Source organism: Hippichthys cyanospilos, chromosome 2, assembly GCF_059441005.1.
Source record: "Hippichthys cyanospilos isolate Australia breed blue-spotted pipefish chromosome 2, RoL_Hcya_1.0, whole genome shotgun sequence".
NCBI lineage: Eukaryota > Metazoa > Chordata > Actinopteri > Syngnathiformes > Syngnathidae > Hippichthys > Hippichthys cyanospilos.
This window is the reverse complement of record NC_142370.1, coordinates 3,081,306-3,097,870: the sequence shown is the minus strand read 5'-3', so window position 1 is coordinate 3,097,870 and position 16,565 is coordinate 3,081,306. Positions and strand designations below refer to the sequence as shown.

Genomic DNA, 16,565 nt, shown 5'->3' with positions numbered 1-16,565 from the left:
TCGTTACCTGTATTAATTAGCTTTTGGCTGGTAGTCTGAGCAAGGTCTAAGAGGGAAGGCACTCACCTGTCACATTGCACGGCTATCAGACATCCATCAGAGGAGCTGGTTATATGGCAAACCGTTACTTTCTGGGAATGAAATACAAATAATTGATAAAATATTTGATTAAACGAATTAAAAGCACTCTAGGTTTCACTGATTGTAACCAAATGGATGTCTTAAAGATCTGGAATAAAAAAAAAGTTTAGCTGTATCGATTGAGGTGCAGTATATCTCAAATTAAAAGTGACACATTTTTGTCACCAGTAAGTGGCACTATATGATGGCTAAAGACAATTGTTTCCACATTTCTTAAGTTCTTGAGATGGTAAAGCTCAAATTTGAAGTCGACTGGATGAAACATGGACAAGGGAGAAAGAGTGAAATGATGATGTACATTCTCGCATAAGGCTTCATTATACGTTTTTGAAGGTATTTCATGTACCTTGCCTACCAATCTTTGTTGAACTAGGTGTAATATACAACTGGGCTGCTTCCTTAATGTGTTCCTCCGGAGCTCAGAAGGAAAAATATATTTGGTCATCGGGATATATGGCCTTCAATCGTATTTTTGTTACACTGGGTTTATTAAAGTGAGCTTATAAGAACCTACGGAGACTTTATGCCAAAGACATCATGACAGCAGCCATATTTGCTTCTTCTCGTGAGCCATGATGTAGAGTTGTTGAAAGGCAAGTCTGGATGCTATTAGCTGTCAGGCAGCACCAGCACGCACATTATTCCAGTCAGTCAATGCTATAATGGTGCAATGCAAAGTCTATGAGCCATTTATATTTGTGGGTGACATATGCAGGTAAATCAGCTTTTATAGTTATGTATTTTAGTCAATTTTCTTTGATTTTATTCAATGTGTTGAGTGATGCTCTCTAATTTGTAACAACCTATATTTTAATTTTATGGACACTTGGGCAAGGTTTTTTTTTTTTTTTTTTTTTTAAATGTTTCGGTAATCATGCAATGTCATTATGTTGATGTGAGCTACCTGCGTGTGGGCATGTCTAATAAAAACCCCATGGAGTTGTGGGCAGTTGACTCTGATGGTGTGAAAGAGAAGTCAACATATCTGTTGCTTTGCTACGCTTTCCCTCATCTTGATGCCCGTATTTTGAACAGTTTGCTGCTTAATATTAACTCTGTCAACACAATGCAATTTAGTGTTGATGGCAACATAAGTACTCAATATCAGTCCTTGGCATATTATCAGACCAGCAACCTCTATCTTGGCCCTCCCATCTCTCGCGGGATTTTCTTCATCTGAGAAATCAGTCTTGCCATTTTGACTGCTGAATTCAAAGAGACCCTTTTTGGCTCGAACAAATATCTTCAATGACAAAAAGGATCTGGCATATCACTCAGCGGGGCCAGGAATGGAGAATTCACGCGCTGATAAATGGGATTTGCGATATATCGCGGTTTTAGAAGTCAAGGTTACTTAAAACCGTCTAAGTGTGTCTAAACTGGTACGTTTTTTTCCCCTCCCGCGTCATCTACTTTAACTGGTATCTGCAAATGCAGCTCATTATAATTTTATTTTTGTATCATAAATAAGTCCTACTCTGCTGCAGCAGTTCATTTTCTTATTTTTGTCGCCAATGGCTAACCACCGCAGGGAAAGTGTATCAATTAATAGTAAAATGTGGACTCTTGTCACTTCACGTTGACCATTTTCCCCCCATACATGCATGCATACACGTACACACAAGTTCACGAGCGCTCTCGTCCTATGGCAAGCAAATGAGATCATACTATAGCAGTCAGTATTCGGAGTTCAAGGTGGAGTCAGTGGAGATAACAACTGTGTTTTTATTGACATTCCAACTCATATCTTAAAAACTAGCAATGGACACATTTGTCAAAGAACTTGAAAGCATGCAGCTCTTTTATTTCAGTCCCTTGAGACTAACTTTCTCTGGAATTCTTCTTCTCAACAGTTGCCTGTGTGAATTTTGTATGCCCCACTACAATACGACGCTAACACTGTTGTTTTTTGTGCCACTAGGTGCCATTATCCCTATGATGAAAAATTAGTTTGTAGACAGATGTCTTCAGCACTGGGCAATCTTTAAACGTGTGAAATTTTAAGAAAATTGGATTGTATGGGTCGAGCTACACCATCTTTTATTCTGTGAATCTACAGAATTCGCGATGCCATGTAGTCCACATCCATTCTCGAAATGTTGCAATACTTGGTGTAGGATGAGCATGAAAAAAATCAGTTATATTCATTCAACTGGCTCAAGACTACATAAAATCTTAAAAAATACATCTTTTGATGCCACTAGGTTGTGCTTCCATTATTATGAAAAATGTCTTCAGAACTGGACGATAATCATATCTGTAAAATCTGGAGAAAATATGATAATCTGGGTCTTTGAAGCAGTTTTCAGAGTTACAGTGAATACAGCGGACTTTGCAGTGCCCATCACCAAAACACCAAATTTTTTGGACTGTTGCATGATCCGTGTCTTAAGGCTTTGCTGACAAATTTTCAGTTAAATTCGTTCAACTGGCTCAGAATAGTATATAAAAAAGCAAAATATTAGATTTTTGTCTGCCACTATGCACTGTGAACAGCATGTATTACAGAATATTATCATATAGACTCTGAGAATCTTAATAAGCATGCAAAGTGGATTTTTTCTGAGCGTTGTCAGAAGAGTTTTTAAGTGTTTAGTATTCATTGGAAAGGGAACTATATCCATCGATCTGTTCATCCATTTTCAAGAGCTCCTTATCCTCACAAAGTGTCACAGGCTTGCTGCAGCCAACTAGTATTGAACTTGGGTACCTTAACTGTGAGGCGGACAAGTTAACCACTGAGCCACCCCAAAGGTATAGTTGTATAGTTTTATAGTTAAAAGTTGTATATTTTTTGAAAATATTACCATTTTTTCCTTGGACGTTAATCCAGGTGTAAAGATGCTACATGCTAAATTTTAAGTCAATCAGCAAACCCGTGTAGGACAAGGGCACACAAGTTTGAGGACTTTACATGTCCAAAAATGGACACTCAAAAATTCAAAACTCATATTCTGTATACCCTAGCATGTTATTTTGAAGTGTTTTTTGTACGTTTTAGAATGCTACACGTACCAAGCAAATTGTATAGGTGTACATCTAAATGGTCATTATTTTTCGATTCTATGTGACACTACAAAACCTTTTAGTTTTCATGAACTATATGATTTTTTTTTTTTTTTTGCATGTTTAGCCCCCCCAAAAACAATTATTGTCAGAGAGTAAAGAATAATAATAAAAATCGAGAGGAAAACAATTGGAACCTCTCAGCAGTCCCTACTCGGGCCCTAATACTCAATAGTAATAAATCCTAAGAAAAATAGGGACCTTGTAGCGGTTGCTTCTCGGGCCAAAAATAAGGAGTTGCCACTCCTTCCCATATGATTTTGATGACAACAACAGGGACCTCGCAGCAGTCTTATTTGAGTTTGACAATCACAATAAGGTATTAAAGAACACTTACGCCTTCATTTTCCTCCTGGTAATTCAAGTCCCAACTTTGCAGCTTCTGTCCAGTTTTAAAATCCCACAGCTTCATAGTCCCATCCTACAAATTACAAAGCATATTTATAGCAATCACAAAGACTTCCACATATATGGTCTGATGTTCATACCAGCCACAACAATTGAGAAAGCATTGGCCACAACACAAAACCAAATACTGGACATATGTTTGTGTTTTACAGTACAATGTAAACTGCATGCAAAGGTATTTTGAATTCTCTAAGAGGTATTTGGGAAAAAGAGCATAACATAAATGGACAGTACATTTTTAAGGGTGAGCTAACCTAACTAAGGAGCCAAAGCACTCGTTCCTACTTTCGCTGGCATTTTTCACGTCTTTAATCCTCAAAGACTCCTTGCTGGTGTATTATAGTCAATTTTTATTTATTCTTCTACAGGATATTAGATACTCTGGTGTTTTCAAGCAGACAGCACTCTTTGTCCCCATTTCTATCAGTGGTCCCGACTAACTTCTCCCAGTTTTTGTCTCTCCCTTCTCAGCAGAAGCTGAGCCTTGCTTTTCAAGTGAATATCCCTTTGGGGTCGCCGAGGACACATATTATCACATGGTCCATTCAATTGCAAGGACCATTACAGCATGGCTGAAAATGATGGCTTTGGCAGAATGCTAGCAACACTGGAACCAAGATCCTAAGATAAGAAGTATGGGTTACACCAGGGGTGGGCAACTCCAGAACTCGGGGGCCGGTCTCCTGCATGTTTTCCTGTTTTCTCTCTCAAACACACCTGAATCAAATGATTAGGATTATTCTCAAGCTCCAGCAGAGCTTGTTGATGAGCTAATGGTTTAAATCAGGTGTGTTAGGGAGAGAAAACTGGAAAACATGCAGGACACCGGCCCTCGAGGGCTGGAGTTGCCCAACCCTGGGTTACACAGTCACATTTTTAAGGGTAAGCCAACCTAACTAAGGAGCCAAAGCACTCGTTCCTACTTTCGCTGGCATTTTTCACGTCTTTAATCCTAAAAGACTCCTTGCTGGTATATTATAGTCAACTTTTATTGATTCTTTTACAGGATGACTCCCACTTACCTCAGTGTCTACAGTATTATCACGAATACATAATAAAAAAAACTGCACTCTTTTAAACCCACTTTGTCAGACTTATGTTTCAGATGTGGAATCGAGGTTGGTTGCTTTCTACATTGTGTCTGGCATTCTGTGAGGGTGGGGCCCTTCTGGCACAAAATTTGTTCAACTTTAACTAAGATGATGGGGGTAACTATTCCAGCGGACCTGGAATTGTGCCTATTGGGTAATCTCACCACTATTTGCCACATTTAAATCATGCACAAATCCAATTTCTCATAATAGCCTTTTGTGTGGCCGAGAAATATATCGCAGTGACATGGAAATCTGACTCCCCAGGTGGTTTTCTGAAATGAACATCTGTGCCCCATCAGAAAAAATCTAATACTGTCTCAGAAAACGGCACAGCATGTTTTTGAAGGTTTGGCAACCATACATGGACCACACTAAGCTTGCAATCACATAATTTGTTTAAGTACTTGCGCTGAATATATTGTTTTCGGATATGTTGAAAAGTGTAAAATAAAATATTAAAAAAATAATGATAATAAATTAAAAATACAAAATAATAGTCTAGACCGGCTCTCCAGTTACAGGGTTTGGACTGCCAATTGGTCCCTCTCGCTTTAAAGCAGTGATACGAGGCGATGGGAATCTGCTGAAGCCAGTATCAAGAAAGATTTGTCCAGGCTCTAATTACCAAAATTCTGGAACGCTGGTCCACTTTAAGTTTGATTTAATCAGCATGTCGCAACAAAGTACTGAATAAACTGCGCAGACCAGAACTGATGGGACTTATGAAACTTTTTGAGGATGAAAATTTGAATAACGCAACGTCACTGTGTGCACAGACAGTGCGCTTCATCTGGGAGCAACACTGAGAATGACATTGGAAAAAAATGTTTTAATAGAAGAAAGGGTGCGTACCAAACACAACGTCCTGGTATTCTTGTGTAACCCACAAAAAAAAAAAAAAAATGCACCCTTTGTGTCACTCACACACACACACACACACACACACACACACACACACACACACACACACACACACACACAAAGTGCAACGATTCATTTGAGAGGGAGCTATTTTGAAAGGGACGCAAGTTACAATTTCATTATTTTTTTTCCAACGATTACTGGTGTGGATTAAATCTATTTTAAAATCTACTGACGTTCCAGATTTTTGATAGTTAGAATTAGACAAATTCTTCTTGATTCCGGCTTAAGCAGAGCTGGCTTTATCATTTGGTGATTCGCAAGTAAGACACATTGAAAACAAGAAGGACCCAGCTATCAAGGAACTGGAGTTCCCTACCCCTGGTCTACATGATAATTCAATTGGAATAAAAACAATACATACCCCTGATCCTGACAACAACCAGTGCTGATTGCCTGAAGGAACCAACAATGAGCTGACAAACCTACAAAAAAAGCAAGAGAGAAATATATCATATGTGTTTCCCCATCAGAATATAATATACGTGTTTTTACTTCTTACCCTTTATGTCCTAGGCAGAAGGACTGGATATTGTATGGAGAACAAAGGTGACTCACTCTTATTTTTTCATCCTGGTCAGCGGTGATGATATACTTATCATTAAGGGACACAGTCTAAAAGAAAGAATGAGAATGAGAGGATACATTTCCCAAGGTGTTTTGTAGTCGCTCCCTCATCAAATTTCTTTGATGAGCTTGACTGTCTCGTGATTTGATTCAATTCTGATTTTCAGAATAAATTTTCAGTTCAAAACAAAAATTATTGCTTCTTTAATCTGATGAGCTGCAGAAAATCTTTTTTTTTTTTTTTACATTAATGAAGTTTTGATTTGTAAGGAACATGCCAATTTTCACTGCTACTTCACTGCTACTCTTTGAAGCTTGCTATAAACATCATAGTTTAAATGAGATTGAGACCCACAATAGGGAAAATCCACTTTTACTGCTTACACAATCACCAGATTTGTGATGGTCAATCCACAAACAACAAAGTTTGAATGTTTAAAAAATGAGTGAAATACTGCTGTTCTTGATGAAGGTGTTATAAAGGTTAACACTTTCACCTCACGTGTTTTTCCGCATTTGTCACTTTCGGTTCTTGTCTCGTCTTGTGCACTAATTCGCTAGCTAACCATTCACTCAAAATGAAGATTGTTCCAATGGCCCTCAACTGATTCACAATGCTGAATTGACCAATTTCTGACAGCCTGCAACAAACACCGACGTTACAAAGGTGTTTCAACAGACCAAGCTGATGGTGCTCGACGAGTTACGACCACTGGCTTTGTGTGTAGAGCGCCTTACTCTCACATCTGGTGAGCGCAGAGGTTAACCTTTTACCGTTGAATGATAGAACATTTAATTTTTCTACTGATCACTATTTGCCGCTGAGGTGGACATACTATCAAAGATACATTTGTAATTAGTAAAAATATCTAACAACAAAATAACAGCAAAAACATATTTATCGGTAATTCTATCAGAATCCTTTTGAGTTGCTTCTTTTACTCTTTACCAACCGAAAACTCCACTGTATTGAACAACATCGGAATTCGTGGACACAAAACAGAGAATCAAACCAAACTGTTGATTTAGTGAATCGTTCAACTCCTAATACTGTAACTATCTTCCTCAGGATGGAAATAGACATGCGCATGCTCAGTATCAACGCTCATGAACAAAGGTGAGGACAGGTACGTAGATGGACCAGTAAATAGAGAGTTTTGCCTTTGGGCTCAGGTCCTTCTTTACCATGACAGACCGGTACAGAGTCTGCATCACAGCAGATGCTGCACTGATCTGTCTGTCGATATCCCACTCCATCCACTCGTGAAAAACACCCTAAAGTACCTGATCTCCTCCACTTGGTGCAGGCCCTCATCCTCAACTCCTCTCTTTTCCGACCGGGGACCATGATCTCAGATTTGGTGGAGCTAAACTTCATCCCAATCGTTTCACATTTAGCTGCGAAGCGATCCAATAAGAGTTGGACGTCATGGCCCGAAGAAGCCAACAGCACCGTATCATCTACAAATAGCAGAGATGCAATGCTGAGATCCTCAAATTGGACTGCCAACGCCTCGGCTGTGCATAGAAATTCTGTACATTAATTAACAAAATCTGTAACAAAGGGCAGCCTTGGCAAACCTAACCCTCACTGACCTAATACTCACTCAAATGTATTCAACTTATTGCTGGCATGCGACCCAAACTCTGACATCGGTGGTACAGTGACCTAACGTATCAGAGGACTCGGTACCCTGTAATCACAAAGCACCCGCAACAGAATTCCCTGAGGGACACGGTCAAATATCTTCCCTAAGTCAACAAAACACATGTAGACTGACGGGTGAACTCCCAAGGATCCTGGCAAGGATGAAGAGCTGGTTCACTGTTCCACGGCCGAGACAAAATCCGCACTGCTCCTCCTGAATCTGAAGTGTGACTTCCTGATGGATCCTCCTCTGTTGAACCAGTGAATCGATTTTGTGCCTCCTCAGAAGGCTGAGGAGTGTGATCCCTTTATAGATGGAACACACCAGCTGGTCCCCCTTCCAAAAAAAGGGGGGCTACCACCCCAGTCTGCCCATCCAGAGACATGTCCTAGATGTCCACACAATTTCAGAGGCATGTCAGCCAGGGCAGCCCCACAACATCCAGAGTTTTGGAACGCTTTATGAACTCTGGGCGGTTCTCATCCACCCCCAGGGCCTTGCTACTAAGGAGTTTGTTGACCACCTCTGTGACTTCAGCCCTGAAGTGCCCACATCAGAGTTTCCAGAATCTGCTTTTTCAGAGGAAGACATGTGGGTGGAACTGAGGAGGTTTCAAAGTATTCTGACCACCACTTCACAGTGTCCCAAGTTGAGGTCAGCAGCGCCCCAGCTACACAGTCTACTGCTGGGCTGCTTCCCCCTCCTTAGACACCGGATGATGGACCAGAAGTTCCTCAAAGCCGCCTGTAAATCGTTTTCCATGGCCTGACGGAACTCCTCCTACACCTGTGTTTTTGCCTCAGCGAGTGCCAAAGCCACAATCCACTTGGCCATGAGAACAAGTCCCCCATCAGAAAGAGGGAGTCCTCAGAAGGAGCACTCTCCAGCACACCCTCAAAGGACTCCAAAACAGGTAGATGCTCTCAACTTCTGTTTGGTGTATAGGCACAAACAATAGTCGGGACCCGTCCCCACACTCAAAGGCAGGGGAAGGCGACCCTCGCGTACACCCGAATGAACCCTAATGTACAGGCGTCGAGCTTGGAGGCAATCAGGATGCCCACACCTTCTCTGCACTTCTCACCATGTAAGAGAGTCCCACGCCTCTCGAGAGACCAGTACAGAACCCAAGCAGTGTGTGAAGGCGAGTATGACTATAGAGTTGGAACTTCTCGGCCTAAGACACCAGCTCAGGCTCCTTCCTGCCAATGATGATGTAATGACATAAGTGACGTAACATGTGACTGATGATTAGTTTGGTTAAAAAAAAAAAAAAAAAAAATTTAAATAACGATGACGTTGGTTGTCCAAGTACCGACAATGCTGCAATTGACGGAGCAGCATTCACACCTCTGCAGAAAACCCTGCCCCGTACAGCTAAAAGAAAAAATCGTCACACATTTAACACCGCTTGCAAGGCTTGAAATGTCTTTTTTGTCCTTTGCAAAGCAATTTGCTAATCAGTGACTTCATTTGAGAAGCAACTTTCCAATTTTGGAGCATCTTTTTCTTGAATTTAATTCCAGGGACTTGAGGCAAGGGTTATTGCCAAATATGGCAATGCAATAAACGAGATGCAATAAAGAAAATGTTATGTCTTAAATCAACACTGTCTATAGGAACAAATGTGGCTAGCAGCAAAGAATTTTATGGTCAGAAATCATTTTCTGTGTCTGTGTTCACAATTGTCTCCTTACAACAGCTAGGATCATGGAAAGGTGGCCCATCTTAAGCTCGCCTTCTCTCCCCGGTTGATTCACAGAGAAGGAATACACGTCACCCGATTTATCAGCCACCAGCACTTCATCTTCCGCCCCGGTAAACACCAATGACGTGCCTCTCCTCACAAGCCACCTGTAAAACAAAAACATGACTTAAGTCTTTTCAACAAGAATAAATGGGAAAAAAAACAACTTAACTTTACCTGGTGCTTATACACTGCCAAGAATGCTCATACTGGAACAGGATCAATCTTTTGTTGTCATCAATTAGTGCCACCAGTTTTCCAGATGGTGAAATAATGAAGGCAAGTATTATGTCACTTCCAGTCACCCTTGCAAAGGTGAAATTGTGGAAGAAAGGGTGAGCAAATAACATTTCATCCATTTCATGATACAGGCCCTTTAAGTACACACATTACTCAAGACTCATGTCACCCCTTGTTGCCAAAATCCTCCCAATACATACTACTTAAATGACAGCCTTCACAAGAATACACATATTTTTTTTTTCACAGAGCAAACGGAAACCATGAACCACATGCACTGTTAAACTTGTTCTATACTAATCATGGACTGATTGTAACTGCTCCTTAGCATCACTAGTTTGCAGTGGCTACGGTTGTGGCTGGGTGCTTTGCATTTATATGGTAGGCTGAAGAATGACTCCAAAGAAATTCTCATCCATCAATCTGGCATCTCAGGAGAGGAAAGCAGTGCACCAACACTGTGTAGTCGAGTACTGCTGACCTTGACATGGGATGTCAAGTTGGCGAGGAGAACACCTCCTCAACGCAACTGACGCATTTCCCTTTGGGGAGGCAGAGTCTGAAAATTCTGAGTTGGGCTCTTCTATCTCTAGGGTTAAAGGGTATAGGAAAAGCACCTCAGTGGCAAGGCCCCAGGAGTGGGTGAGAGTCAATGGAGTTCCCAGAGGGTCTGGATGTCGTGGGACTGTCCTGGCTAACATGCCTCTGCAACAAAGTGTGGACATCAGGGACAGGGCTGATTTGCAATGTTTGGGATGTTTTCTTTGCCAATATTAAACGTGACTATCATTTCACACCCATTTCAGCAGGGCAAGACTGTCTGATCCGCGCTTACCCCACATCCATTAATTACCTGAACGATAATTAACAGTCCTGACCGACTCTCCGTTTAAAGGGTTAAGCCTTTCTGTTAGTCCAAGGCTTCTCAAACACAATAATGCGTGGCAAGAGGTGACAGGCGGGACATGCGCAACCCAGGGACCCTAGTGGTTCCTTCTGCAGCAAAAACCAGGGAAACCAAGGTATGTTATGGTAGGCTAATTTGCAGACTGGCATCCGTTTAGGATTATCAACAACACAAGCATCACAGTCCATTGGGAGTTTATGCAATGACTGACATCAGGAAAATGCCATGTGATGTGACGTAACGGACGGGCCTTGCCAAATACATCACCCCCTTCATTTGCAAAGACGCGAGGCGATTGCAAGTTTCCCTGAATCATCTGCACCAGTAAGGCTTCAACCACCCTAAAATGAGAGAACCATTGTAGGATAGTATTTCACCATCCCAAACGTAGGCATCGTCAGGCAAAAACCAGGAAATTTCATGTTAAAAAGATTGAGGAACGTAACAGGCTCCTACTACACAACCATCTCTCACAAAGTAAAACCGGGAAGTCTATGATCTCTATGTCAGCCACAGTGACAGTGTTGGACTGCTGTTCCCTGCACTTACATCGGTTGAAGGCTCTTCTGGAGCACCCATCTACCCATATTCAACCCTCTTCTTAATCAAGTTTCACCAAGTGTATTTTGTTTCAGATCATTTGTAGGGGCAAGATTTGTCACTACTCGGGGGAGCTACCACTTTAGGCTGCCATTCGTGCCATTATGTTACCGGATTCCATCGGGCCGATTTTTTTTTTAAGTTTACCGTTCTGAAAACGTTTACATGATTCTCAATTTTTACATCTTTTTCTGTTGCTCCTACCCACAACAAGAGCCTATCAGGTTATGACAAACACAATGGCAGTCAATGAGTGTCACTTTGGGATGTGATTGATTTTGATTTTCCAACTAACAACAACTCAAGTACAAGTCCAATGAATAAAAACATCTAATTAGCATAGAAAAAGCAGAATGCAATCAAAATTAAAGGGACAATGTGTAAGATTTAGACCATTTTTCATTAAAAAGGGATAAATGATTATCAATTCCAAAAACTTGCAAATAAATTTGTTCTTCACGACCAACAGTATGTTTTAAATATAATCGTCGGTCTAGTTATCATTAAATTAAATTAATTGGGGGGTGGCGCTCCACAGGGGGCTGACATATCTGTTATAGCTACCGACAATGGTGAATGTAGCACTTCCAGCGCCACCTGCTGTCTGTAATGGAAAACAGTCTAAATCTTACACATTGTCTCTTTGTGATTATCGTGATTAAAAAACATAACACTTTAACTATGACTGTAAGTAATTGGTTTATTTGACACCCCAAATTTTAATACTATTTACATCTACATGTAAAGTTTGTATTCGTTGTCGATCTTACCGATTGTCATCAGCCTTTGGGTCATTATCTCTTTTCTTGGCAGTGCTACAGTCAAATACAAATGGCTCTCTGCAACAAAGCACAAAATTGATTTAAAAACACTCATAAAGGCAAGAGTGCTCCAATGATACGTTGAGTTTTCTCAAATGACGTATCTGCCGCGTCTCAGTAGAGGGATCAGCACAATGTCAAAAAACAGGTCAGTGAAGCACTCAAAGTGACTTAGAATAAAAGCCTTTTATTTTTAGATGGTTGCTTGAAAATATATGCCTACACATTTAGAAACACTTTGGGTGGCTAATTTTTGGGACACAATTTTTAGGACTCCAAACATTTCCTTTGGCCTATAGCCTTACTGCATGGGTGGGAAATTCCAGGCCTCGGGGACCGGTGTTCTGCATGTTTTCCCGTTTTCTCGCTCAAACACACCTGATTCAAATGATTAGAATTACAGTGGGCCCCCGGGTTACGAACTTAATCCGTTCAGCGGCTACGCTCGTAACTCGAACTGCTCGTATGACGGGCAATCCAAACCTATGTTAATTCGTGAATGCGCGCAACGCGTGCAAAAACCTTAGATAAAGACATCACGACTTTATACACATATTAAAAATGAGTAACATAATTACTGTACAGTTAAATTAAATAACAAATATACAAAAGAAAAATGACATTTACCTTTGGAGCGATGTGACTTGAGCTGGGTGGAGGCGGAGGTGAGCAGAGACCAACCCGCAATGTTAACACAGTTACGCTGATATGCTATTGCTCTTACAATGTCACAGTCACTGTTCCAGTCACGGTGTCAGTCACGGAGATGCTAAAACATATAACCGGCAATTTCCTTCTCTTTAATCCATAATAGAAAAAGACTCCATTTTGTTGTCGAGCGAGGTCCGTACCCCGGCAAGGAAAGTCTTGCCCTTAGAAGATTGCCGAGCGGTTCCGTCCATACTCACGAGCAAGGTTAACTATGCGTGTGCCTCCCTCTTTTTTTCTTATTTTCTCCTGCTTCGTTTCTATTGTCATCATCTTCTTACTTCTTCCTTTACCGCCACTTGCAATTTTAGAAGCCATGTCTAACAGATAAAGTTTGCAAAGTCTTCACAACATTCCTTCCTTCCGTTTTTCACTCATTTTCTCTCCTTCCTTCCATCCCGACCAGCTGTGCCATCACGCTAGATAAAGGCGTTCGGCCAATAGCATATCGGCATTTCTGTGATTGACGTGACGCCGGCCAATAGCATCTCCGCGAGTGAGACCGGGTGACCTTAATCGACCAATAGCATATTGCATCTCCGTGACTGACACCGATACTGAGACAGTGACTGTGACGTTGTAAGAGCAATAGCGTTCACGTTACTGTCACAAGGGTCAACTGCTTATTTTGATGACGCAGTTAAACGAAAATATATTTGCATACACAATAGCCGGCATGTCAGATTGTTCGTAAGACGAAAGGTTTGCCCGTAAGTGGGGGACAAAAATCTCCGTGGTCCACGCTCGTAAATCAAATTGTTCGTAAAACAGGGTGTTAGTAAACCGGGGGCCGACTGTATTTTCAAGCTCCAGCAGAGCTTGTTGATGAGATAATGGTTTAAATCAGGTGTGTTTGAGCGAGAAAACGGGAAAATATGCAGGACACAGGCCCACCCCTGCTTACTGTGTTGCGTTTCAATTACAGCGTAACGGTGGACATGATGTTAGTTTAAATTCCCGTACAAATTTAGAAAAAAAAAAATATATATATATAGTATGGGTGCAGAGAGAAGAAGACCAGCACCTGACAAATGACAGAGCAGAAAGAAAAATGGTAAAATGTGACCCTCTCGTGGCGGTGGAAGTTTGGCCATAAATACACAGGACTGATGGACCGACGATTACAATTTCGTCCAGCCTGAAAAAATGACGGACCGCTGATGACGGAAAGGGGAGGGGCTTTGTCAAATGTCAGACCAAAAAAAAATTATGTTCAGTTGACTCAGCTGTTTTGTTCAGATTGTGATCATTACAGAAAAACTTGCTTAACACAGATAGGATGTAGAGCTGCACAACTAATCGAATTTTAATTGCCATCCTACCACCAGGGGGGCATTGTTTACCAACTGTCAATTGAGATCAATTTTGAAAAATTCGATTGGCAAAAAATTTGAATAAATTCAGTTTGAAATGACCAAAAATGACATTTTGACTGTATAATTGATTACAATTTGCTTAAAAATAAATAACGTGTTTGGTTCTAGTAGGCTTAATTTTTTCATTGGTTTGCATTCAGCAAGTATGTTAGCTGTGTTGCCCTGTGTGCCAGCTTTTTGCCATAATTATTATTTACTTTATTTTAGTTTATTATTATTATTTATAAGTATCAATCCTTGAAGCCTTGTTTATATATACTGCTTGTTTAAAACACATCGGACCTGCCTGGTGTGTTCCTTGTTCTTCATGATGCTCTCTGCGCTTTAAACAGACCTCTGAGACTATCACAGTGCAGGTGCATTTATACAGAGACTTGATTACACGCAGTTGGATTCCATTTATCATTGTTAGTCATTTAGGTCAACATTGAATCATTCAGAGATCCTCACTGAACTTCTGGACAGAGTTTGCAGCACTGAAAGTAAAGGGGCTGAATGATTTTGCACGCCCAATTTTTCATTTTTTATTTGTTAAAAACGTTTAAAATATCCAATAAAGTGTGTTCCACTTCATGATTGTGTCCCACTTGATTCTTCACAAGAAATTACAGTTTTATATCTTTATGTTTGAAGCCTGAAATGTGGCAAAAGGTCTGCAAGCCACTGTATTTCAGTAGGCAAAAAGGTCCTGACAGAGTGCTCACCTCAGTTGATAAGTGCCCAAAAAAAACCCCCTCTGTATTCCACATGTTTTGCCTGACCCTGACCCTGACCAGCGGCTTATCGTCCAGCGTGGTTTATTTGCGAAAGCTTTTTATTATTTTTTTTGCGCAAGTGTAGCTTATAGTTCGAAAAATATGGTATGTTACTTTTCAGTCAGTTTACAAAATAAATATTAAAAATTGCACAATTCCTCATCACAAATAATCAAGCTCTTTGATAACAATGTTGAGTACATGGGTTTATTTGACAAAGATTACATTTAAAAAAAATATTAAATTGGTTGAATTGGTTGCTTTACTGAAAATTCATTGATACGTTCACAAATCAAGCATAAAAAATGACAATATAATGAAATTGAAATTAACATACATACATACATACACACACACACATATATACATATATATATATATATATATATATATATATATATATATATATATATATATATATATATATATATATATATATATATACTGTATGCCGGAGTGAGGATATTCCACTTGTCGTGGTCTTGCCCCTTTTCCACCAGATTGTAGGAGGATGTCTGTGTTTTTATTTCTACATATGTTAATCCTGACTTTTCCCTCTGGTTTGAACATGTATTGTTTGGCTTCATCAACTAAATACAAATAAAAAAACAACCAAAAACAATAAATAATTGTACATCATAAATCGCATTAAACTCAACTAAATGGCATATCCACAAATGCAAATATACTCCCCAAAAACCGAAACTCTAATGATGTCAAAAAACAAACATTTAAAACTTTGACATTCTCTAATAATTTAAAAGCCATTAAAACCTGCAATGTATGCACTCTTTTTATTATATTTGTTTAATATTATGTTGCATTGTTTTAGAGTTTTTGGTTTTATGCCCCTGGCGTTGCTGTTATTATTTTGCATTTCATTGCATTCTGTTATATTACAAAATAATAAAAAAGACGAATGAAAAAGAAACATCGGAGTAATGGGAGTAGGATGCGAAGTGAATGAAGGTGCCAGTAATAGGGGTTTTATTGACATCCAAACTCAAAACGTGTCCCGTGAGCATAGGGTAGCTAACTTTTCGGCAACTCGTTTTGCGGTCTCAACTCTCCCCTCCGCAACACCTTCTTTAAACAATACTTCCGCGGGTGAATTATGTACGCCCTACTACAAAATTCTCGATTGTGCTACAAGTGTTTAGATCGTTACTCACCTGTCTTGCTTAATATGAACCGCAATTAACTTAGTGCCACACGAAAGAAACACCCAGTCTCCGGAAACACCAATGGTAGCCATAACATTTTTTTTTCCGTTTGCTGCAGCAGAATTGTGTCGGGAATGTTTCCTCCTTCTTGTTGTAAAATCTGGGTGGAGCAAACAAAAAAATTATGCATTTTTGCCACCTACTGGTTAGGAGTGAGAACACGATGCAAGCGTTAAATGCTGTTAATGCTGCCCTCGAGGAAAACCGGAAGTGGGCTGACTATGGTGTAAGATTTGTGCCATAGAGACGTAAGCGAATCCTATGAACTCAAACGAAAACTTTTGGCGTTCAAAATAAAAAATAAATACATAAAAAAAACGATAGACGGCGAAGTCAGAAACT

At 40.1% G+C, this 16,565-nt stretch overlaps 1 protein-coding gene across 1 annotated transcript in view; it reads right to left on the bottom strand.

Annotated features, from left to right (window-relative positions):
- wdr4 (WD repeat domain 4) overlaps positions 1–16,300 on the bottom strand; it is a 26,815-nt gene extending 10,515 nt beyond the window's left edge. Inside the window, exons 1-8 of the mRNA XM_088401886.1 lie at positions 16,173–16,300; positions 12,111–12,179; positions 9,771–9,899; positions 9,544–9,700; positions 6,133–6,245; positions 5,995–6,055; positions 3,545–3,628; positions 67–131 (exon numbers count right to left, since the gene is read on the bottom strand). Of these exons, the coding sequence (XP_088258012.1) occupies positions 67–131; positions 3,545–3,628; positions 5,995–6,055; positions 6,133–6,245; positions 9,544–9,700; positions 9,771–9,899; positions 12,111–12,179; positions 16,173–16,255 (761 nt within the window). The 5' untranslated portion in view covers positions 16,256–16,300. The remainder of the gene's footprint in view (positions 1–66; positions 132–3,544; positions 3,629–5,994; positions 6,056–6,132; positions 6,246–9,543; positions 9,701–9,770; positions 9,900–12,110; positions 12,180–16,172) is intronic.
- Positions 16,301–16,565: the final 265 nt, after the last annotated feature.